The sequence below is a fragment of the Microcaecilia unicolor genome, chromosome 1 (assembly GCF_901765095.1).
Source record: "Microcaecilia unicolor chromosome 1, aMicUni1.1, whole genome shotgun sequence".
Lineage (NCBI taxonomy): Eukaryota > Metazoa > Chordata > Amphibia > Gymnophiona > Siphonopidae > Microcaecilia > Microcaecilia unicolor.
This window is the reverse complement of record NC_044031.1, coordinates 161,488,097-161,512,917: the sequence shown is the minus strand read 5'-3', so window position 1 is coordinate 161,512,917 and position 24,821 is coordinate 161,488,097. Positions and strand designations below refer to the sequence as shown.

The following is a 24,821-nucleotide window of genomic DNA, read 5'->3' as shown; positions in this document are numbered from 1 at the left end:
CTCTAATAGCATACATTTTTATTCATTCTGATCTATAGCTCATTTTCTTTATAGTTGTTTGTACTGTGAAAACTGAATCATCATATTCTTATTGTTTGCTATCTGTACTGCCAACTAATATCTGTTGCGATAGGCAAAATCAGATTAAGGCATTGGCAAACTATGCACGTACTGTGGGCCCAAGAATTTAGAAGGACCCTGTGAGATGTGCTCAAAACTCAAGAAGTTAGGATTGCCAGCGTTTCACGGTTCGACAGATTTTTGCACTAATTTCTAGAATGTAGAAGGATAACTAATATGTCTGGACATTTTTTCTGAGGTTAAAACCCCCATCTGCAATTTTATAATCCTCCTCACTGTGTGAATGAGCCTTGCCTGCTTCCAAGTAAAAGTTAAGCTTATTTGGAGGGGTTGGGGAGTGTGAAAGAGAAATGAGACTTTTTTTTTTTTTGGGGGGGGGGGGGGGGGGGGAAGGATTCAGTACATTTCTGTGGGAGAACTGATCCTTTATACACTGATTAACCTGTAACATAGTAATTAAGGAATTGCACTTTTCAAACTGCCTCCCCTTTCATCTCTTCTCCCAATTGCAGACACATAGAAAGCCAACACAGATATAGATGCACATTCACACATACCAATGCACATACAAACATGAACATAAGAATAACCATACTGGGTCAGACCCAGAGGCCCATCTAGCCCAGTATCCTGTTTCCAACAGTGGCCAATTCAGGTCACAAGTACCTGACAGAATTCCAAATAGTCAACAAAGCAAAAAAAGGGGAAGTACTTCAACCGGGCAACCAAAACTATATATCTCGTATAGGTCAGTAATTTATCAAGAACAATTTTTATATTTTTATTTTTTATATACTGGATATTTATTTATAGAACACCAAGGTTAGAACAGAGACGTCATAGAACTATTTTATAAGCAATGAGATCTCTTAACTTCTTAATCATTATATCAAAAAAAGCCTTAATTCTTCTTGCTTTAAAATCACCATCAACCAGCAGCGACCCCAGTACTTAGAAGATCACAGCACTGAGTTGAAAATTGCTATGTAAGTTCTATATTTATTGCCATGCCCACTTTCTGTTTTCAGGAGAAGCTGTATTGGCTCAGATATGGTGGACTGGCTCCTACAACACTGTCCGTTTGTCCACTGCAGGTCTACTGCAACCGGTGTCTGGCAGATCTTACTGCAGCTGGGCATTCTGTCATCAGGTGAGACTGCTGGGACATCAAGACCCAAGCAAAGCTTTGTTTAACTAATTATACCTTTTTCCTGCATCTGGTATGGCTTTTGCCATTCTGCAGTGAGGAGACAAAATAATTTGATGATGGATCTCTTATAGATATCCATTGTCCGTATCTCTCACCCCATTCACCCAAAATAAAAACTGTGAACTAATTTCGTGCCTCACAGTACAGCTGCCTCACAGGCAGGGTGGGCAGTAGGCCATGAAGGCTCCCCCTGTTTTACTTGTTGGGAGGAAGAATGTTTTCATGGCTTTCAAGAAGTTGTCTGTGGCTGCACATTACTGGATAAATAATCTGTAGCACTAAAGAACATGATTTCTTAAGACTGTGAGACTCTGCTCTCTATTAAGCAAATCTTCCATACCAGTGAATGATCTGTATGGATATTATACTAGAATCTGCACAACATGTGGAAATAAAGCTAAACTTCTTAAACAGGGATCTTATAATGCAGAAAGAAAACGAGTTATTTCATTTTGATTTTCTATATTTAAAGCGGCGTCTGGTATTACAGGGTTGTTTGCAAGCACAATATTATGTTGAAGGGTGTGCTGAGTTTTACTGCTGACTGGAATAATGAGAAATATAGAGCCTAAATGTAATTTTCCCAAGGATTTAATTTCCTGCAACTTCAGGAAATGAAACCCTGTCCATACAAATAACTGTGCAAGAAATATTTATGAAAAATCCTCAGACTTTTTCCCCAGATGCTTAAACTTAAGAATCTAGTGCTTTTTAAACCAAGATTTCTTTTGTCCATTTGGAATCTTTTCCTTTCCAAAAGTCTGAGTGAACTGAATCCCTGGGCAAAAGATTCTTGTGCTCATTTTCAAAGCACATCGACTTACAAAGTTACTTGCTAACAGATGCAACTTTGCCGGTCTTATGTGCTTTGAAAATGAGCCTTACGGTGTTTGAAACTTGTACAAGCAAACTGACTTTTTGGATTTTGTTTTGAGTGCGTGTTCTGCATTAGCCCATTTACTACTTCTACTGCAGATTATTTCCAGAGCATTGCCAGATGGATGCACCTCACCGATACACATAAAATAATTCTTGTTTTTTGAGTAAAGATAGACAAAAGACAAGAGTGCCTGAGGAGAAAAAGGGGCTAAGATTTAAATCAGTCTCAAAAATTGGGCTTATAGCTCTTATATCTAATTGAGTGTCCCACCAACAATGTATATAAGAAAAAAACAGGAAGTGGGATGGGTGAGCGGGCAGTTCACCTAGTAAGTCAGTATTCCTGTGCTAAATAAAGACATCAACTTACAGCATCTTTAAGGGGGCATTTCTATAACAGGGTGCCTCCATTTAGGCACCCTGGTAATGCAGGTGAGAACCTATTCTGTATAGTCACTTGGGCAATCAATATTAGTATGCATTTAGATGCCCCCATTATATCTGCCATGGAGCTCCTGAGTGGAGGAGTGGCCTAGTGGTTAGGGTGGTGGACTCTGGTCCTGGGGAACTGAGTTCGATTCCCACTTCAGGCACAGGCAGCTCCTTGTGACTCTGGGCAAGTCACTTAACCCTCCATTGCCCCAGGTACAAATAAGTACCTGTATATAATATGTAAGCTGCATTGAGCCTTCTATGAGTGGGAAAGCGTGGGGTACAAATGTAAATAAAATAAATAATAAAATAGTGGTTAGAACACCAGTCTTGGCATCCAGAGGTGGCTGGTTCAAATTCCACTTAACCCTCCATTGCCTCAGGTATACACTTAGATCGTGAGCCCACCAGAGAAATACCTAGTGTTCCTGAATATAACTCACTTGAGCTAGTACTCAAAAGGTGTGAGCAAAATCTAAATAAATAAATAAATGAGGGCATCTAAATGTAGTAGGCACGCAGGCAATTGACTGTATTCCGTAAATTATCTGGCTTGACGTACACATTATTTTATGTAACTGTAGTTGTGTTAACTGTATTGTTGTAAGTACCTATTAATTATGTATGTTGTTGTTCCCCACCCTGAACAAAGGCAAGTTATAAACATAATAGAAAAAATACATAAGGGGTAGCAAACTTTCACAATATCCCACCTGTCTATGTCAATGTTCTTTATTAATTTTTAAGCTGAGGCCACTTTGGATTCTAATGAGCTGAAGCACAGCCACAAAATATCTTCCCATGTGGGTCCACAACACTTCTGACCAGTATGTCAATGACTTCCATCCCCACCAGCCCACCTTCAAACTTCATTGAGGAGTATCCCCAAGGTTGTGAACATTTCCAAATACATTCCCTTTTGTCTACTGAGAAATGCCTTCTCCTTCAAGCATGTGGCTCTTCTTTCCCCTCCCCTTCCACTTTCCTTTTTCTGTCCTGAGCCTGGATAGAGAAGCAGAGTAATAAACCCCCACTCCCAGAAAGATAATGGGGGCCACCCCAGAAGTTTCTGGGAGCTACCATTGATCCCTGAGCCTCGTATTGAAGAACACTGGTCTATGTGACCCCCCCCCCCCCACCTTACAAATATACAAAAGGAAGCAACCACTGAACAGATCCAAAACATATGACCCAGAGATGCCCCAGCCAGCAAACATTTGGGGCAGCAGCTGTCAGATGCAAAGCCCACTGAATGGGCCTTCTTAAGTGATACATATAGTCGCAAGGCAAACTTATACTGAAGTTCCCAATGCCGGGCACTCCTTGTAATAATCCACTTTTCTCAGTAGTGTCCTTCAGATACTTGTGGTGAAATTACAATGGGACCTTGACTTGAACCCCCATCAGGTAGGCCTCCGAGAGTGTCTCTTGCACATCCTCACTAAGATCTTGCTGGAGCAATTAGACATAGGCAAAGAGATCCTATCAGGTAATTGATATTCCCATTGTAACTTGGAAAAGGGCCACATCTTATCCTCCTCAGTCACCATATGCAGTAAAAAACAGTCTTCTCTACTCATAAGTACATAAGTATTGCCACACTGGGACAGACCAAAGGTCCATCAAGTCCAGTATACAGTGGCCAATCCAGGTCACAAATACCTGGCAATTTCCCAGAAAAGCTCAATATATTTTATGATGCTTATCCCAGAAATAAGCAGTGGATTTTCCCAAGTCAATTTAATAATGGTCTGTGGACTTTTCCTTTAGGAAGCCATCCAGGCCCTTCTTAAACCCTGCTAAGCTAACCGCCTTTACCATGTTCTCTGGCAACGAATTCCAGAGTTTAATTACACGTTGAGTGAAGAAAATGTTTCTCTGATTCGTATTAAATTTACTACTTTGTAGCTTCATCGCATTCCCGTAAACAAATGATTCATGTCTACCCGTTCCACTCCACTCATTAATTTATAGAGCTCTATCATATCTCCCCTCAGCCGTCTCTTCTCCAAGCGGAAGAGCCCTAGACGCTTTAGTCTTTCCTCACTGTCCATCACAGGAGAAAAAGCCACATTCACACAAATTGATAAATAGGGCATTACTTTAGCAGAAAATCTATGGCGGTGACACACCCATCTTCATACTGCTGTCCCTGTTTTGAAATGATAGTTATTCTGTAAAAGAGCAGAGTCTGCCCGCCCCAGGGAATGTAAATAGCTATAATATGAACAGGGTAACGGACCAAGCTCCAAATTTGTTACAGCAAAATAAGTTGTACCCTGATACCAGTCTTGAATGTGGCGTATACTACAGGTAATAGTCAAGTACCTAATATTGAGCAACCCCAAATCCTCACATTGCACCAGCCTCTGAAGGCAGTAGATAAGTAAACGAGCTTGCTTGCCGAGCCACAAAAACCCCTGCAGACACCGATGCAAAAACAGTTAATCTTACCAAGATAAATAAAGGGGTAGCGTCTAAAACAAATTATGAAGGGGCCAGAATCATATTGAATAAATGTATGCACCCCAATAAAGACAAAGGATAAGTTCTCCAAACAGACAAGGTGGTCTGGATATCCTAAAATAAAGATTCCCAGTTCACCCCATACAATAGAGAGAGATCTGCCGGGATACTTAATAGCATCAGTCACCCAGGACAGGGGAAAATCACCCTGCCACCCAGCCTTTACCTCAGGCTGCACCAGGAGGGCGCTAGACTTGGCTAAATTTAGCACAAAGCCAGAAAGCCATCCAAACTGCTTAATAAGATGTAAAAGACAGGGCAAGGCAGGCTGAGTAAGAGTAGCCAAAATATCTTCTGCATATTCCAGAATTTTCACAGACCTACCCAGCATAATCATCCCCAACACCTCTGGGGAGGCCTGCAGGACAAGATAAATAACAGAGAAAGAGGACAGCCCTACCTCATGCCCTGCCCCACCAAAAATAAAGGTGTGCACAATTCACCAACAACTGTGCACAAGGCTTGAAATATACAGTGGGGGAAATAAGTATTTGATCCCTTGCTGATTTTGTAAGTTTGCCCACTGACAAAGACATGAGCAGCCCATAATTGAAGGGTAGGTTATTGGTAACAGTGAGAGATAGCACATCACAAATTTAATCCGGAAAATCACATTGTGGAAAGTATATGAATTTATTTGCATTCTGCAGAGGGAAATAAGTATTTGATCCCCCACCAACCAGTAAGAGATCTGGCCCCTACAGACCAGGTAGATGCTCCAAATCAACTCGTTACCTGCATGACAGACAGCTGTCGGCAATGGTCACCTGTATGAAAGACACCTGTCCACAGACTCAGTGAATCAGTCAGACTCTAACCTCTACAAAATGGCCAAGAGCAAGGAGCTGTCTAAGGATGTCAGGGACAAGATCATACACCTGCACAAGGCTGGAATGGGCTACAAAACCATCAGTAAGACGCTGGGCGAGAAGGAGACAACTGTTGGTGCCATAGTAAGAAAATGGAAGAAGTACAAAATGACTGTCAATCGACAAAGATCTGGGGCTCCACGCAAAATCTCACCTCGTGGGGTATCCTTGATCATGAGGAAGGTTAGAAATCAGCCTACAACTACAAGGGGGGAACTTGTCAATGATCTCAAGGCAGCTGGGACCACTGTCACCACGAAAACCATTGGTAACACATTACGACATAACGGATTGCAATCCTGCAGTGCCCGCAAGGTCCCCCTGCTCCGGAAGGCACATGTGACGGCCCGTCTGAAGTTTGCCAGTGAACACCTGGATGATGCCGAGAGTGATTGGGAGAAGGTGCTGTGGTCAGATGAGACAAAAATTGAGCTCTTTGGCATGAACTCAACTCGCCGTGTTTGGAGGAAGAGAAATGCTGCCTATGACCCAAAGAACACCGTCCCCACTGTCAAGCATGGAGGTGGAAATGTTATGTTTTGGGGGTGTTTCTCTGCTAAGGGCACAGGACTACTTCACCGCATCAATGGGAGAATGGATGGGGCCATGTACCGTACAATTCTGAGTGACAACCTCCTTCCCTCCGCCAGGGCCTTAAAAATGGGTCGTGGCTGGGTCTTCCAGCACGACAATGACCCAAAACATACAGCCAAGGCAACAAAGGAGTGGCTCAGGAAGAAGCACATTAGGGTCATGGAGTGGCCTAGCCAGTCACCAGACCTTAATCCCATTGAAAACTTATGGAGGGAGCTGAAGCTGCGAGTTGCCAAGCGACAGCCCAGAACTCTTAATGATTTAGAGATGATCTGCAAAGAGGAGTGGACCAAAATTCCTCCTGACATGTGTGCAAACCTCATCATCAACTACAGAAGACGTCTGACCGCTGTGCTTGCCAACAAGGGTTTTGCCACCAAGTATTAGGTCTTGTTTGCCAGAGGGATTAAATACTTATTTCCCTCTGCAGAATGCAAATAAATTCATATACTTTCCACAATGTGATTTTCCGGATTTAATTTGTGATGTGCTATCTCTCACTGTTACCAATAACCTACCCTTCAATTATGGGCTGCTCATGTCTTTGTCAGTGGGCAAACTTACAAAATCAGCAAGGGATCAAATACTTATTTCCCCCACTGTAAGGCACGAATAGCTTCAAAAACCAACCCCGGAGATCTACTTATTCCAGCACTGCAAACATAAAAGTCTACCGGACTTTATCGAAAGCCTTCTCGGCATCTAGACTTACCAACAAAGAAGGCTTGGCATCTGTCATGTTCCCTATCTCAGCGCAAGCGGCGTCCTCGGGCTGCGCAGGGTCCTGGCAGGTAAGATAAAGGTAGGAGAGAGATGCTACAATGGCTTTTTCCTGTCTTCCCAGTTAATAAAAAAAATAGCGTTTTCTTCTACAAGACCATTATAAAGAAATAGGCTAAGTGGTTCCTCTCTTTCTAGTACGTGCTGTCCAGATCATTGACATATTTATTTTCAGCCTCTTGCTTCCCTGCACGTTTCTGCTCCATAGGACTCCACAGGTGTGCAGTGATTTTTCTCCTGATATAGAGAAGGCCAGCCTTGACCAAAATCTTATTCCAGATACAGTCTCAAATTACTCACAGCTGGCAAGACTCTGTCTTTGGCGTTCAAAGGTTCGATTTCTTCTGACCTCATCATCAGGCAAATAGAGCTTAGAGGTTCTCAACTGTACAAGTCCTTGGCAGAAATTCTCTTTATATCTTGGTAGATATGGTTGTAGCAAGCTCCATTACTAAAACAAAATGCTTTTTGTTTTTCTTCACATCAGTGGATAAACAGCTCTGCTTTCAAGACACCTATGTTTTCTATCAGTTTTCATCCGAGGAGTGCAACGAAATGTTCTGTGAGTTTGGAACTGATAAAGGATGGCAGAAAGGTGTAAGATTGTTACAGCAGCTTGTGCCTTTTAATCCAAGACCTCTCATTTGTGGTTTGTAAGTATTTCCTTCTACTAACCAAATAATTATCACTGTTCACTCATTTTATTATAAGTTTAAAGTTATTTTGGCATTTCATATGTGTAAACCCAGTGGCTGGGGAGGGACTTTATACCAGGTGTGTAGTGTGGGGTAGGGCAAAACGACAGCTTTTGACTCAAGGGTGGTGTTGGAGGGGGGGGGACATTTTTTCTTCTTGGCCTCAGTCTTCACCATAGAGAACATATAAATCCAGTGTCCAACACAGATTCTGAATGAAAAAGACAATTTAGTGATGAAATCTATTTAGATAAAAAGCTCAAACGCCTGGGGAAACAGAATATTCTGGATGGAAATATTTGCAATTGTAGCTGGATTTTCCTGCTCCTTATCTTCTCTGGTTCCTTTTCAGCTGCTGTTTTGATACTTGTGGGGGCACAGATAAATTCCTCTCCAGTCACCCTCTTCTCTTCTCTAGTGGCTCTGTATTTGAACCACTCCTTCCTGGGAACTAGGGGCGTAGCTACGGGTGGGCCTAGGCCCACCCAATCTCGGCTCAGGCCCACCTAATTTTACGTGCCGAAAAGTGCAGACACCAGCTCAGCAGCCGCTGCCAAAGCCTTAGTTTTTTCAGCTGCAGCAGCCCACTCAACCACCACCTACCTGCTTTTTTTTGGCCGTCGGCACACTCACTGGCAGGTGGCAGCTCTTTGAACAGTCCCAGTCCTCCCCTCTTCATCCCTCCGACACTGCATGCCTGCATTACTGCTATCCCCCAAGCGGTGCCGCTCTTCAATCTCGTGGCGCACTAAAGTCTAGTGGCCGCTGTGGGGTTGCACGCGCCATGCTGCTGTACTACTGCCCGCTCCCCCCCTGGCCTGGGTGGCCTGCAGCGCACAGCATGATGGTGCTGCACGCAGTGCCGCATGGGAAAGCTGTCGGCCTGAATGTGTTGCGGCACGGGTGCGGCTCCTTAGTCCACACTGTGCCTGCCAGTCTGTGCTTGCAGTGGGGTCTATGATTTTCAGTGGGTCAATCACAGCAGCAGCAGTAGAACTTCCCCCGCGGCCCCACAACACTGCTACAGGAGCCAGGTAATAAATACATGTATTTTTAAAATGTGTAATTGTACTCATAAATGCTGGCTGGTGGTGGTGGGCTTCTGGGTGGGTTAAGCACTTCACTGCCTAGGGCAAAAAGGTATATTTAATGATTAAACTATACCTTTTTCAGGGATGCCCTCTGTCCCCCCTGTTATTTGTCCTGTCATTAGATCCCCTAATTAGAGAAATCGAGGTGCACCCGGAGGTGAAGGGGGTGACCTGGGGCCCGTACTCTTTTAAGGTTTCCGCCTTTGCTGATGCGTTGTTGGAACGTTTTCAGGAATACGGGGACTTTGCAGGATTTAAGATTAACTATTCCAAGTCTCAGGCACTAACGGCTAGTCCCGAGGTGAGAGGGTTGTGGGGAGACTCCTTCCCATTAAAATGGGCTTTGGGATCGCTTAAGTATCTAGGGGTAAGGATTAGTATGAAAACTGCGGAATTGCATCAGCTTAACATTTCTCGTTTGGTTGAGGCGATGAGGGGACGGTTGAGTAGTTGGAAGGCTCTACCGTTAACAATGCATGGGAGAATACATCTGTTTCGAATGGTAGAATTTCCGCGGTAGCTTTACACCTTCCAGGTGCTGCCTCTGAAACTTAAATGTAAGGATTTACAGCAGATTTACAAATGGGTGCGGAAATTTATTTGGAGAGAATCAAAACCTAAACTCCCTCTGAAGCTGCTGATGGGTGCATGGGCGGAGGGAGGGATGGGTCTTCCAGATCTCCGTCGCTATAACCAAGCCTGTTTGCTGCAACTCCTGGGGATTGGTTGCTAGACAGACAGGATTATACGCCCCGGGGGGTTGAACAGGAATATTTTAAACCGTATCATCTATATTACTTACTGCAATGCCCAGGGAGTGCCTTGCCTAGTTCGGTGGGTAGTAGTGTGTTATTAAGACCCCTCTGAGGGATTTGGAGGGATTTAACGAGATGTTGGGGGGTGGCGGGAGATACTTCCGACCTTTTGCCACTACAAGGTAATCCTCAGTTCGCTCCAGGGTCAGAGACCAAAGTATTCCGCCGCTGGGCGGAGTTAGGTATAACACGGTTGAAACATGTCCTTAGTTTCCAGGGCCAATTGTTGAGTTTGGGAGCACTGGGGGTAGGTATAACTCAGAGTCATTTATTTGCATATTGTCAGCTGGCCCATTATGTGCGTTCCTTGGGCCAAAGGAAGTTAGGTGAGAGGCACGGACGAAGACTGAGGGAATTTTATGGATCCATGCCTGGTAAGAGGGTGTCGGTTTCAGGGCTGCAGAGGGCTCTATGGGGCCTAGGGAGAAGGAAAGAGAATGGGGGTCATTAGCACAAAATGGGACCGGGACCTACAGCGGCCAAATCTACAAATTGACTTTCGGAAATTAGTTTCACGCATTCCTTCATTATCGGGAAATGCCCATCTTAGGGAGTGTCAATATAGAATCTTGCATAGGGCATATATAGTCAAACCCCAAATATTTCATATGGGAAGGGTTCCAGACCCGTTGTGTGCCAAGTGTCAACGGGGGGGAGGGCACGCTGTTTCATTCCCTATGGGAATGTCATACGATACAAAATTATTGGAAGCAAATAGCTCAGTACTTGGAGGCTGTGGTGCAACATAAGATTCAGTTCACTCCTCAGGGGGTTCTACTCGATCAATATGAAAGGTTTCATCTTTACCACAAAGGGGCTCAGCAGTTTGTCCGGAAAGCAAGTATAATAGGGAAGAAGCTTATCCTGAATAACTGGATGAGTGCAGAGCCGCCAGATTATTGGCACTGGAGAAACCGACTATACGATATGTTACTGCAGGAACGAAGGGGGGTGGGATCCTTCCCCAAGAGACGGTAAGCTTTTTTGGAGATTTGGAACTCCTACATACAGTCATTATCCCCTAAAGCTCGAAGCTTTATATTGAATAGTTTCTGACTCGGCACCCTAGTACCTCCAGTAGGGTTGATATATATATAGTTAATGATATATTCCTTTTTTTTCCCCCTTTGTTCCTCTCTCGCTTTTCTCATCGGTCCCTTCTTCTGGCAAAAGGTCATTAGTAGGTTTGAAGAAAAAAGGCTCATGATATTTTGTAACAATTGTACGCAATAGTCATTTAAGGGACTTTGGAGGAGGGGGAGGGGGTGGTGCGGGAGGGGGGAGGGTTGGGAGGGGATTTGGAAGGGGTTGGAATGGGGGGGGGGGGGAGGGAATAAGCACAAAATTTCTCTGTTGATCACGAAGGGAATGTGAAGGCTGTAAACGTATACTCTATAATTTATCTGGTAGTGTAAAGCCAGACTGTTGTGTTTCTTGTTCAATAAAAAAGATTTAAACATAAAATATACCTTTTTTTGCCATGGGCAGTGAAGAGCCCACCCCCACCCAGAAGCCCATCATTACAAAGGTATATTTAATGATTAAAATATACCTTTTTTTGCCCAAGGCAAAATGCTAGGGTAATCAAGAGTAATCAAAATGCTGGCTGGTGGAGGGCTTCTGGGTGGGGGTGGACTCTTCACTGACTAGGGCAAAAAAAAAAAAGGTATATTTAATCATTAAACATATCTCTTTTGCCCTAGGCAATGGAGCCCATCCCCACCCAGAAATTCACCAATAATAAATTTTAATAGTGCCCAGGTTAATTTTAAAAAAGATGTCTATTTCTCTCATTTTGGTGGGTTTTTGGGTGGGGATTGTCTCTGCAGTGGCTAAGGTAAAATAAGAAAAAAAAAGTGTAGGTGGTTTGATATGGCATAATGTAACTATATTTTAAAATAATGTTTTTTTCACATTAAGGGTATATTTACTAAGGTGCGTTAGCGTTTTTAACATGCCTGTAAATTTAAGCCACGTTAAATGCTAACACGCCTATACATTTCTATGGGCACATTAGTGTTTAACACGTGTAAAACATTTACATGCGTTGAAAACACTAACGTGCTCATAGCACTGCTTAGTAAACCTAGCCCTAAGTATGTATGTGGTTTATGTTGGTGCAGGCAAGAAACACTACTCATATATAGTGCCCACCCATATTAGCTCTGGGCCCACCCAAAATGTCAGGTCTGGCTATGCCACTGCTGGGAACCCTTCTCTGTACTCTTAAGCACAAAGCCTAGAGAACACCCATTGTAGTCCTGGTGCTCCTCCCTGAGCTCTGGCTGCCCTCTCAATAGAGCTGAATATGAAGAAGGAAGCATAATCCGTCCTTGCAAGCGTTTATATACCAGTCAATTACATCCCACCTTAGAGCACCTCCCTCTTGATCATGTCTAATGAAGGGTTTCTTCTACTGTATTTTGCTGGCAGGCACATCCCTTTGGGGAAAATAGACTGCTTCAAAGGAACCATAGCTGTTCACCAGGGGTATATGTACCATTGAGCAAGCCCAGCAGAAAGCCCACAGCACCTCTGTCCGGCATCTGTATACCACATTGGACCCAGTTGGGAAAATATATAGTGGGGGGGGGGGGGGGGGGGGAAGAGGCAGAGAGCCTAGACCAGGAGGGAGAAAAGGGGAAAGATTCTAAACCAACAAGGGGAGGGAAATAAGTCAGACGATGGGTTGTGGGGGGGCAGGAGGATGAGAGAGAGAGAGAGAAGGTGGTTATGCAGGAGGAAGGGAAGAGAGAGAGGGGAGGAGCTGGATATTGGGAGGGACTATTTGATCATGCTATGATTACTGTTTGTTTCCCAGTGGATCCAACATCATTACCTCTCATACCATGCCCTGCATTCCACTAAGAACTCAATCAAAAATAGTTCCCTCTCTTGTTGGTTCTTTGATCAGTTGCTCCAAGAAGCAGTCATTTATTACATCTAGGAATTTTACCTCCCTAGCGCTCCCTGATCCAACATTTATTCAGTCAATATTGGGGTAATTGAAATTAGAAAAACACACACAAAAATTTTGTATGAAAAATGCATGAGTCTGACTACCATGGAAGAAACATCAATACAAAAAAAAAATAGTGGAGAAAAAGACCTCAGCATATACCCATCAACAAGAACAGCATCACCAGCTAACCATCACAGGACTCAAAATAAACTCCACTAAAGAAACAATTTTATTTATAAGGTTTTACATCATATAACCAAGCAAAACACTTGTAAAGAAAGTAATTTAAACATGCGAAATTTAAAAAAAAAACAGGAAATATATTACAAAACATATAATCATATAATTACTCAAGTCTACAATTTGCTGAATCCAAAACTCAAAGAAAGGAGGCAATAGATCTACAATTATAATTAACACAAGAAAGATAGATCTGACTATCAAAGACGTAAATTATTCTAAGCTAGTCATCTAGTGTGCCTTTAGTAACAGCTAGAGGCAAGGCAGCAACTTCTTTTGTCACCAGAAAAGCAGTGAGTTGAGCCAGCTCAAAAAAATATATATTTATAAGCTTAATATTGGATAATACATTTACAAGGATACTTAAAAAAAAAAAAAAAAGTGGCTCCCACATGAGTAACCTCTAGTTTCAATAACAAAGCTTACCTCCTACGTCTCTGAGTTTCTTGTGAGACATCAGAAAATATTCTAATTTACTGTCCATAAAAAAAGTTCATCTCTGTGTTTAAAGAATAAATATAATAACCAGGCCTTATCAGGAGATAAAGCCACCCTATCGATTAGAGTAGAACTTACAAAAGATTCACTATTCGATGTCTCCAGTTTAGCAGAGACATTCAGAGGAGCATCGATATCTCGTGGGCCATCGAATTTCTTCTCAGAAGATTTTGACAGAGGCAGATAATAGACGTGAGCCACGCTAGCAATTCCCATGCAGCAGCAAATGAGAGGAAGCCCATAGGAATTGAATGGGCTTCCTCTCATTTACCATGCAAGAATCACTTGTGCGGCTTTGTAAAAGAAGCCCTTATTTCTTTAAAATCCATCTCTCTAGGTGAGAAAGTAGAACATGGAAAGTTCAGAAATCGCAAATTATCACTGCTTACATGATTCTCTAGAGCTTCATTTCTCCTACATAAATTAGTTATATCTACAATAAAAGTAGACTGGGCTGCTTTCAAGTCTTTAATATCCTTTGTATTATCAGCAATCCTGTAGGTCTTGATTATCTACCTGGTCTTTATCCACTTTTTCGTTCCAATTTTACCACTCTCTTTTTAAAATTATTTTGTGGTACCATCATTTTTCCAAGATCCACTAAAGTCTTCAATGTTAAGTCGAGTTACTTCATGTGGGATCACAGTTAGAAATGAAGGGAAAACATGATTTTTCTAAAAGCTTCAAAGAATCATTTTCATATAGGATTGCTCACCCACTAATCTACGAGCTGACTACCAAGGTCGCGGGGTTGCATCTGTTGGATGGACAGGACTTCCCTGCTTCTGTTCTCCATCTCCCAGCGATGAAAAATGCCCTCATATTGGTAGCTGCTATGCAAGGTGCCAAAGAAGACCATACTGGTGAGTCAATAAATAGAGGTTGCGTGGGCGGCGGCCTAGCATCAAGGATGAGGGTGACTTCTAGCCCTAGAGGAGCCGGCATGCATCCACTCACCAAAACATCCTGAAGCAGGCTCTCAGTATTCTTCATCGTCGTCTGAGACTCAAGTCGCTGCATAAACTTTTCAGTAGCTCCAGGCATTGCGGAACCGCTCTGCTGCTGAGAGGAGCACGCAGCAGCCTTCCCCTGTTGCTTAGGCATCAGAAAGCGGCAAAGCGAAAGCAAAACACAGGAGCAGAATTTGGAGCGTCAGGTCAGTCAGCCATACAGAAACAGCGTTAAATCTTCCTTCTAGTAGCACAAGACTTATGAACCCCAGAACAGTCCAAAATATATTTAACTGGCTAAGAACATTTTAATAGAAAGCCACTCAGCTCCAGCTGCCTACGACCATCAAAGCACACTACCAGAACCCTCATCCACACTCTTATCACCTCTCGCTTAGACTATTGCAACTTGCTTCTCACAGGTCTCCCACTTAGCCATCTCTCTCCTGTTCAATCTGATCGAAATTCTGCTGCACGACTAATATTCCGCCAGTGTCGTTATGCTCATATTAGCCCTCTCCTCAAGTCACCTCACTGGCTCCCTATCCATTTCTGCATACAGTTCAAACTCCTCTTATTGACATATAAGTGCATTCACTCTGCAGCTCCTCAGTACCTCTCCACTCTCATCTCTCCCTACACTCCTCCCCGGGAACTGCGTTCACTGGGTAAATCTCTCTTATCTGCACCCTTCTCCTCCACCGCTAACTCAAGACTCTGTTCCTTTTATCTTGCTGCACCATATGCCTGGAATAGACTTCCTGAGCCAGTTCGTCGAGCTCCATCTCTGGCCGTCTTCAAATCTAAGCTAAAAGCCCACCTTTTTGATGCTGCTTTTAACTCCTAACCCTTATTCACTTGTTCAGAACCCTTATTTTAACATCCTCACTTTATTATTCCCTTATCTCTTGTTTGTCCTGTTTGTCCTAATTAGATTGTAAGCTCTGTCGAGCAGGGACTGTCTCTTCATGTTCAATTGTACAGCGCTGCATACATTTAGTAGCGCTATAGAAATAAGTAGTAGTAGTAGTAGTTTTGGGGGTTTTTTTGTTTTGTTTTTTGAGTCTTGTGATTGTTAACTGGTGACCTTATTGCTGTGTACCTGGCATGCTGAGGTCTTTTTTTTTTCTCCACTAATTTTTATATTGATGTTTCTTCCATAATTTATGCATTCCATGCTACCAATCCCGGGGCAAGCAGTGGCTATGGATTTGTCCTCCAGGAACTTGTCCAAACGTTTTTTTAAAGTCAGATACGCTAACCACTGTTACCACATCCTCCGGCATTTTATATTGATGTTTCTTCCGGACTTACGCATTTTTCATAAGACACTTTTTGTGTCTGATTTTCTGGTATTTCTTATCTCCTGTGTTGTGTCTGCTTTTGGGTAATTGAAATCACCCATTATGATAATGTTGCCTAGTTTGCCAGCTTTCCTTATTTCTTCATCTGTCTGTTTGTTCTGTCCTGCCATATGGTAGTACAGCCCTACCAGTATACTCCTTCCCTTCACATCTGGAATTTCTATCCATAAGGATTCCAAGCTGCTATCTGTTTCATGTAGAGTGTTTATTTTGTTTGACTCAATTCCCTCTTTGATATATAGTGCAACCCCCCCTTCAATTGAATCCATTATCATTGTGATATAATTTATATCCTGATAACACGGTGTCCCATTGTTTGTCCTCCTTCCACCAGGTCTCTGAGATGCCGGTTATATCTCTCTCTTCATTTAGTTCTATATTCTCCAACTCTCCCTTCTTATTGTTTAGGCTTCTAGCATTTGTGTATAGACACTTCAACCTACATATAAATTGGGAGTTTTCAACCTTGTGCCAAAGTACCAGCTGGGTTTTTGAGCTATGCAGATTGAATGTCCATGCGATAAGTTTGCGTGCAGCAGAGGCAGTATATACAATTGTGTTTCAAGGATATCTGCTTGGAAATCCTGAAAAGCTGACGGGCCTAAGGGGTACTCCAGTACCTTATTGGAAATTCCTGGTATAAGTGAAATGAGTGTACTCAAACCTAAGTACATCTTTAAATTGCTTAATTTCTTTTTCCTCTAAGCGTGATGGAACTTTTTAAGTGTTTGTGTACTTTCACCCCTTTATCATTGCAAAAAAATATACAACACTCTTTGCTATTTCTAGGTGATTCAGAACAAACATTTGGCAGATGCTGTGCCATGTTTTGATGGTCAGTGTTTCCATTGTACTGTAGCTAATGCAGCCTAGTCACCAAAGGGGAATCTGCTCTGGCAGCTGTTTTGTTTGCTCTTATGTGGCAGCTTCCTGTAGAGCATTGCCCCTCCCCCTCCCCTGGACAGGTGTGTGATAGGAAGGTACATTCTCTCGCATAAGCTGTTCTCAGGTAGTGCAGTATATGGTAGGGCCTACAGCAGAGTCCCGTTTGTAATGAAATGCTTTGTTATCATGGTTCTGTTCCCTATCTCTCTTGGATTTGTGGTCTGTTTGCTCTTGTGCCCAACTCTGTTGAAGAGAGAGGCCATCCAGGCTCCGCAGTATCCCATATCTGTGCCTCTGAGAATCACTTTGTAATCAAAGTATGAGGGCTGATGGTGACTCATTCACCCTGCACAGAAGGGTATGTTGTGAAAGAAATAGGTTATCTGTGGTTTTTTTTTTTCTTTTTAAAGTACAAGTGAAACCTTTGCAGCGGCTGTTTTTTGCTCAGTTCTTTTAAGATCTAGTGCTCTACATCATGTCTAGTTAAAGGTTTAGTGCCAGTGATATTTTTTTAAACAGATTTCAACAGAAGTCAAAGGAAGTTATATATTTACCAGCTAAATATCTTCCTTATATGTCGATATTCATTGGGATTTATTAAACGCCTTTATGAAGAGATTCACCCAAGGTGATGTACAGCAGGTCCAGTTTTACACAAAACTTACAATTTTGATAACACAACAATAGTAAAATGATCAAATATAAACATAAATAAAATAAATGAGGTGCATTTGGAAATCTGGTGTCAGTACTATGCAAACAATAAGCAGCATTGAAGAACGATGACAGCATAATACCAATGAAACGTTTAATAAGCTACACAATAGAACGTTCAAATGGTATAGATATGATGTTAATGTGTTTCTATGTAGCTAGGAGGCCAAGTGCAGATATATAGATGGGGACAAGATGGGTAGCACAGAGTCAATTGGGGATAAATAGATGGGTGACTAAACTCAAGGCAAAATCTTTGTACAGTTAAACAAGATATGAAGAATTGGTCTAAGTTATAGGGTGTGCAGCAAGCTAGTCCAGGTACGGAGTGAGTGTATATTCAGTTTTCACATGTATTAAATGCTTGTGAGAACAGCCAGGCTTTCACCTGCTTCCGGAATTAGAGGTAGGCTCGAGTTAGATGCAGTCCCTCTGGGAGTAAGTTCCAGAGTGTGGGGGCTACTCCTGAGCAGACTTGCTGGCGGGTATCACATTATACAATTTGTTTTGATAAGGGTACAGATAGTGATGCTTCTTGAGAGGATTTTAGAGGGCTAACATTCATTAAGTACTTTGGTCCATTTTGTCTGAGGGCCTTGAAAATCAAACACAAGAGTTTTAAATTTAGCCCTGTAAGGTACTGGTAGTCAGTGTAGTTTTTGCAGGAAGTGTGTGATGTGGTCACATCCTATCAGGCAGCATTTTGAATTAGATGGAGCTAATTCAAGCTCTTCTTGGTTTGACCAGTGTGCAGGACATTACAGTAGTCTAGTTGTGTTGTTATTTAGAAGCTAAACAGATACTATTGAGCTGTTAGTCAAAATATTCACCCCAACACTACCTATATGAGTGAAGGGATTGTGGCACAAGGATAGCACCAAAAATTATCCATATAACAGCAGTATTTAGCCATTAAACAGATAATTTGTGTTTAGGCTTATAAATGGATAGCAGCAGCAGTCAGCAGCCAATGGGCCAAATTCTATAAATGGTGCCTTAAAAATGGGTGCCAAAAAACAATGCACTTAGCGCGATTCTATAAACTACATCTAAAGTTATGCTCACGCACCGTTCTTGTGACTAAAATGTAGGTGCATCTATTTGGGACACCTAAAACCAGGCCTAAATACCTTCGCCTAAGTTTGACGCAGATCGGTTGTATTCTATAATGGTGCACATAGTTTTTTGAAACACCCATGACCCGCCCTTTACACACCCATGGCTATGCCCCCTTTTTCGGTTGCGTGTATTAGAATTTACAGGCACCATATTATAGAATACACCTAGAAAGTTGTGAGCGTCAATTCTAATTAAAGTCAATTAGTGCCACTAATTGGTTAAGTTCCAATTATCGGCACTGATTGGCTTATTAATCAAGTTGTGCATTCAGTTTGACCATGTGGCCAAATTAGGGTGCAAAACTTAAGGTGCCATTTCTAGAATTTGGGGAAATGTGTAAATTGATTGGCACTAAATATGCCCATTAACTTAAATGCCGAGACTGGTGGTTAAATTAAAACGCTGATCACCACTGCTGAAAATGACTCCCTAAGTTTTCAGCCATAATGGAGTGCATTTGAAACTAGTGTAAAATTAGGTAGACAAGACAGGCCTTCTGTGTTAATATGTGTCATAACCATGTTCTTCCAAATAATGTTAAGGGACCTATGAAGTTTTCTAAAAATGTTTGAGCTCCTTCCAGTGGAAGTAATATGGTGGTTGTCAGAGTAGTAAATAGATTGAATGCATTTGCTATGCACTCCTTCTAGAAGTGGGCCTTAAAATATAAAATACATTGCTTCACTCTTCAGCAAGTTTTCCATTTTTGGAAAACGACTTTTTCTCTCATGCGATAAAAAAAAAAGTAGCTGTTGGCTTGGTTTTGTTTTTTTTTCCTTTGGCCTGGAAGTTCAGTTGGAACCAGGGCTGCCTTTTGGTGCTGATCCTTCATTCAAATCACAACTACCTGTGAATTTTCCCTCTAACTTTATACTCCTTCCCCCAAACACAGTCTAGCTGTTGCAAGGACAGTCTCTGACAGGGGTTTGCAAGCCATGGTTCCTTCCACAATGTAATATACATAGGGGTGTGCAGCCCCCAGCTTTTCCTTTTATTTAGTTTTCTGTGTCTTTTACAGGAGTTTTTGCTTGTTCAGATATTTTAAAAAAATGTTCATTTCATAAGAACATAAGAATAGCCATACTGGGTCAGACCAATGTTCAAGTACCTGGCAGAAGCCCAATTAGTATTCTCTTCTGTCACTTACTGTGTTACTATAGCCTATGTTACCAATCCTGGTGCAAGCAATGGCAATGGATTTTCTTTGCTCCAGAAACTTCTCCAGACCTTTTTTTAAACCCAGATAAACTAACCGCTGTTACCACATCCTCCGGCAGCGAGTTCCAAAGTTAAACTATTCTTTGAGTGAAAAAATATTTGCTCCTATTTCTTTTAAAAGTATTTCCATGTAATTTCATTGAGTGTTCCCTGGTCTTTGTACTTTTTGAAATAGTGAAAAATCGATTCACTTCTACCCGTTCTACACCACTCAGGATTTTATAGACCTCAGTCATATTCCCCTCAGCCGTCTCTTTTCCAAGCTGAAGAGCCCAAACCTATTTAGCCTTTCCTCATATGAGAGGAGTTCTATCCCTTTTATCATTTTGGTCACTCTTTGAACCTTTTCTAATTCCGATATATCTTTTTTTGAGATACGGTCACCAGAATTGAACGTAATACTCAAGGTGAGGTTGAACTATGGAGTGGTAACAGAGGCATGGGAAAGGTAGGGGAGATGCTGGAGGGGAGGGAGAAAGAGAGGGAGCAATGTTGGACCCAGCCTTGACTTATACTCATGTCACAGCATTTTTGGACATTTTTAGTCTTAAAACTGCCCTTGATTTATATACAAAACCAACTTATACATGAGTGGTAAATATTGTGCATTTAGGGGTCCTTTTAGTAAGCCATGGTGAAAAGTGGCCTGCAGTCATGTGGGTGCGCGTTTTGGGCGCACACTGGGCCGTTTTTTTGTACTGCGGCTGGGAAAAAGGACTTTCTTTAATGGGCTGGGTAATGGGCGTGCACTGAAATTAAAATTACCCATTGACTTAACGATAAGGGCTCACTTGCTACCCGTGTGGTAACTATGCAGCGTGTGCCAATAGTGTTCAGAGCCCCTGTTGTGTTTGTCAGGTACCTGCTTGCTTCCTCTGCAGCTTTCTCTTAGGCTCCTTAAGGTTAATTGTGATAAAATTATCAGAGAATAGGTTTTTAATAAGAGGTGGCTTTCTTGTAAGGTTGTAGAGGGCTATATTTCCCACTATATTTGCATGGGACATGCATTTAGGGGCCCTGTTACAAAGCAGCGGTAGAGCTACCGCTGCTTTCTCATGAACCACATTGGAACTAGCAGCCCAGCAATAGTTCCCACACCCAGTGCACGCCATTTCTGGCACGACAAAAGTATTTTTATTTTTGTGGTGCTGGGATTTATCCAGCGGTAATTGAGCAGCGCCATGTTCTGCCTGGTTACCTCCAGGTTAGCGCAAGAGCCCTTACCATCACCTAAATAGGTGGTGGTAAGGGCTCCTCCACACTCCACCAGAAATGGCCATGCATCAATCCCTGTAATTAGCGCAGGGCCATTTCTTTTTTGGGGGGTTGAAAGCAACCTTTTACCCACTAAGGTAAAAGGGGGCCTCGGTGCACGGCAAATCCATGAGCCGATGTCACTGCAGGTCTCCCCTTGGCAAAAGGGGCCCTTATACAGCATTTCAGACTGTTCAGTTTTGGATGTTACTAACTTAAAATGCTCTTTCTGCAGACATATTCTCCAAGTGTTAGGAAGGAGCATTTCTGGGTAAACATGTGAGTGTGCGTAGGTTTTGGGGGGTTTCATTTGGGGGGGGGGGAGATGGAGAGAGATGGCTGTGAAAAAGTCTGTATTTGTATTGATGTTGACCACTGGGTTCAGTGTACAATGCATCACTTTGGTGTTATTTTATTTTCTTATTTAGATCAACTGAAAAACTTCAAGAAACGACAGAGAACAATGAACTTCTACAGATCCAAGCTCTTGCTCGTCTTACTTCTGTGGTAAGATTATTTCAAATTATTGAGACATCATTCAAATAATTAATCTGTGAGAGTGATGGAGGAGTCCCGATTTGATAGGTGATTTTTAATGGCACCTCAAATCGAGAAAAAGTGGAAGACATTTTGATACCTTGTCCTGCACTATAAAGCTATTATTTTGGTGCTCTGCACAGAGGATATGTACAAGTCATTTCAGGATCACAGCAAGAATCTACAGAAGTCAGATAAGCACAGCAGCTAAGAAATCATTCAATCTCGGCTTCGATTAGCTTGTTCTCTAAAGTGGCTGTAGAAAATGACACTGAAGGACCATTAAAGTGGGTCTTGTAGTTAAGGGGGCAGTGGAAGTTCAAGCTTCATTCTGCAGGGTCAGGAGTCATGGAAACGGAGATTTCCACCATCTTGAATCATAAAGTGTTGATTTTCTGGCAATTCTGGTTTCTCTTTGGCTATAACTGATTTTTTTTTAAAGAAATGCACCCATGCCAACCAACTGGAGAAGTTGGCATGACAGAATTGGTGACAAGTGTGCTGGATTTTAATTTTGATATGATCTTTAAAAAAAAAAAAAAAAATCAGGAAGGTCCAGGCTAATTAAGAGGTGATAGGTTTGAGTATGAAGTCAGATGCTTTTTTTCAATCCCATAGCTCTGTCTTTTGTGCCAGATGTAGCGGAAGTGGCCAAATCAAAGGGAATTTATTCCAGTGCACTGCATACTCGCATCGTGATAAGCAAAAGTGAGTCACCAGCAGACATTCTCACTGAGCTTAATTCTGCATAAATAAACTGACACATGAGCAAACTGAATGAACGTACCTGTACAGATTAATGTTTATTAAGTAACCTTTTAGTCATTGGTATTTCCAACCAGAGTTTGTTGTTTACCACACCATACCATTCAAGCTTATATCTCTTTAATACCTTACAGTTCAAAGCGGGTAACAAACAAGGCAAACAGAGCAAACCTCTGGGATTTTATTAAAAGGAACAATGAAGTCTAATTAAAATCACACATTATTTTAAAAGAATACATTTCTGAAACAGTAAGATCTTAACCTTTCTCCTAAACATCATATATGATTGGAAGGAGAAGAATATCTCAGCAAGCTCTTTCCAATGCCGAGTGGCTTGGAATACGAAGGTGTATTCTAGCATCCTTTATCTCTTTATTTTCCCATGGGTGAAGGAAAGATGGTTACAAGTAGTCCTCCGGGATCTAGCAGAAACTGCAAACTGAACATGCAAATATAAGTAATGGGGGGCTAGACCATGCAATAGTTTATAGAGAAAACAGGCTAATTTAAACAAAACTCTGGCCTCAAAAAGCAGCCAATGAAGGGGAAGAGGAATAGCCTAGTGGTTAGTGCCGTGGACCTTTATCCTAGGGAACTAGGCTTGATTCCCACTGCAGCTCCTTATGACTCTGGGTAAGTCACTTAACCCTCCATTGCCCCAGGTACAAAAAAGCTTAGATTGTGAGCCCTCTAGGGACAGAGAAAGTTACCTGCATATAATGTATACAGTACTGCATATGTCTAGTAACATTATAGAAATGATTAGCAGTAGGAATGCGGGAAGGCCTAACTAGCATGGATTTGCATGCTCATTGCTCCCAGAGCTGGCGATCTCGTTATTTCAGATGTTCACAGGCTTTGAGCATTCCACAGGAGCAAATGTGGGCGCTAGTCCAGCTCTAATGGCCGCATTTGCTTCTGAGCATGGGGATCTCACTTCATCCCCAGCCTCATTTACACCGTCTTTGATCTCCTTCACAGACCTGCTCTTTCCACTGATTCTGTCTCTCCCTAGACCACCTCCCTTTCCTTCCCTTCATTTTCTTCTTGGTCCTGCTGGTCCAACACTTCTACATTGGCAGATCCTCCTTTTTACCTCTTGAGGTTTTCAGATGGTCAGTTTATATGAGTAAAATATGTGCCCACATAAATGGGTTTGAATATTGTCCTTCCCACTCTGATTATAATGTATGATTGTTCTTTGCATTGACCTTGATGGTTCATCAGATTATAAATGCCAGAATTAAATTAAAATGCCTTACCAGTCACAGATCAGTTGCATCAGTAAAAGAGATAGCAGACCTGTGATCTATCACAATGCAGTCCTGTTTCAAGTGTGTAATGCTGCACTGGCTGCTTCATGTCTGTTACTATCAGGAATCCTACCTCACTGCCAGCAGCTTGTTGACTTCTGAGGCTCCCTTTGATGTTGCCTGGCTGACCACACTGTCCTTGTTGTCTCTTCAGCTGGGGGGTGAGGAGAGGGGCAACTAGAGATGCTCCGACGATCAAATAGCTGGGTTTAAAAGCATTTTTAAAATATGCAGCTAGCATATCCTCGAAGTAGCATCTTTGTGCTTTCACCCACTGGATTAAAGCCATAGGACGAAGTGATGCAGCCGGTTACTCTGGGGGGTGGTTTGAAGGGGGTAGAAAAATGTCATTTGTAGTGGCAAAGCAGGGTCCCAATCCCTCTAGCTGTAGTTTCCATTGTGACCACACAGCCAGTGAAATGAAGTGTTGGATTAAATGAGGTTGGTTACTCAGGTCAGTGTTTTTCTGCTTGCTGCAGAGGGGGAGGGCAGGCGGTTACCAGCAAGACATTGGACTGTCTCACGCACTTAGAAGTACAGGCTAAGGCAGGGGATACAGACAGCTAGTAGGGGCAGCTGTGCACCGCCTTGGGTGAATCTCTTCATAAAGGCGGTTAATAAATCCCAATAATTAAATAAATTAACGAACTAACTAACTATTGGGTGTGCTCAAGCACCCACAGAACTGGCATCTGTGCCTGTCCCGGAATTTGTCTATAGGGATGAGGCTTCTGTAACAGAGTTTTGCTTTTGCAGAAGTGGTGGAAAAAAGTTTAAAACTTTGCAAACTTCCCCATGGTTCTTTTGGCACAGTGATGAAGCTAGGGAGCTATTCCTTTCCCAGCTATTTACCACCACCTCTTTCTCACTTAAAGATGAACGTGATCCTGTGCTCCCACTCCCCTGTCCTTACCTTTCCTGAAAAGCCCAAAAGTTCAACTCTTGTTCTGCTAGGTCTCTGTGCTCCCTCTATTGACGGAACTCAAATATTACACTTCTGAAAGAGCTGCTGCAAGTTTTTTTTTTTAAA

At 42.4% G+C, this 24,821-nt stretch overlaps 1 protein-coding gene across 1 annotated transcript in view; it reads left to right on the top strand.

The window, feature by feature from the left end:
* RAPGEF5 (Rap guanine nucleotide exchange factor 5) overlaps positions 1 to 24,821 on the top strand; it is a 416,429-nt gene that overhangs the window by 126,478 nt on the left and 265,130 nt on the right. Inside the window, exons 4-6 of the mRNA XM_030201755.1 lie at positions 1,110 to 1,231; positions 7,859 to 8,024; positions 21,605 to 21,683. Of these exons, the coding sequence (XP_030057615.1) occupies positions 1,110 to 1,231; positions 7,859 to 8,024; positions 21,605 to 21,683 (367 nt within the window). The remainder of the gene's footprint in view (positions 1 to 1,109; positions 1,232 to 7,858; positions 8,025 to 21,604; positions 21,684 to 24,821) is intronic.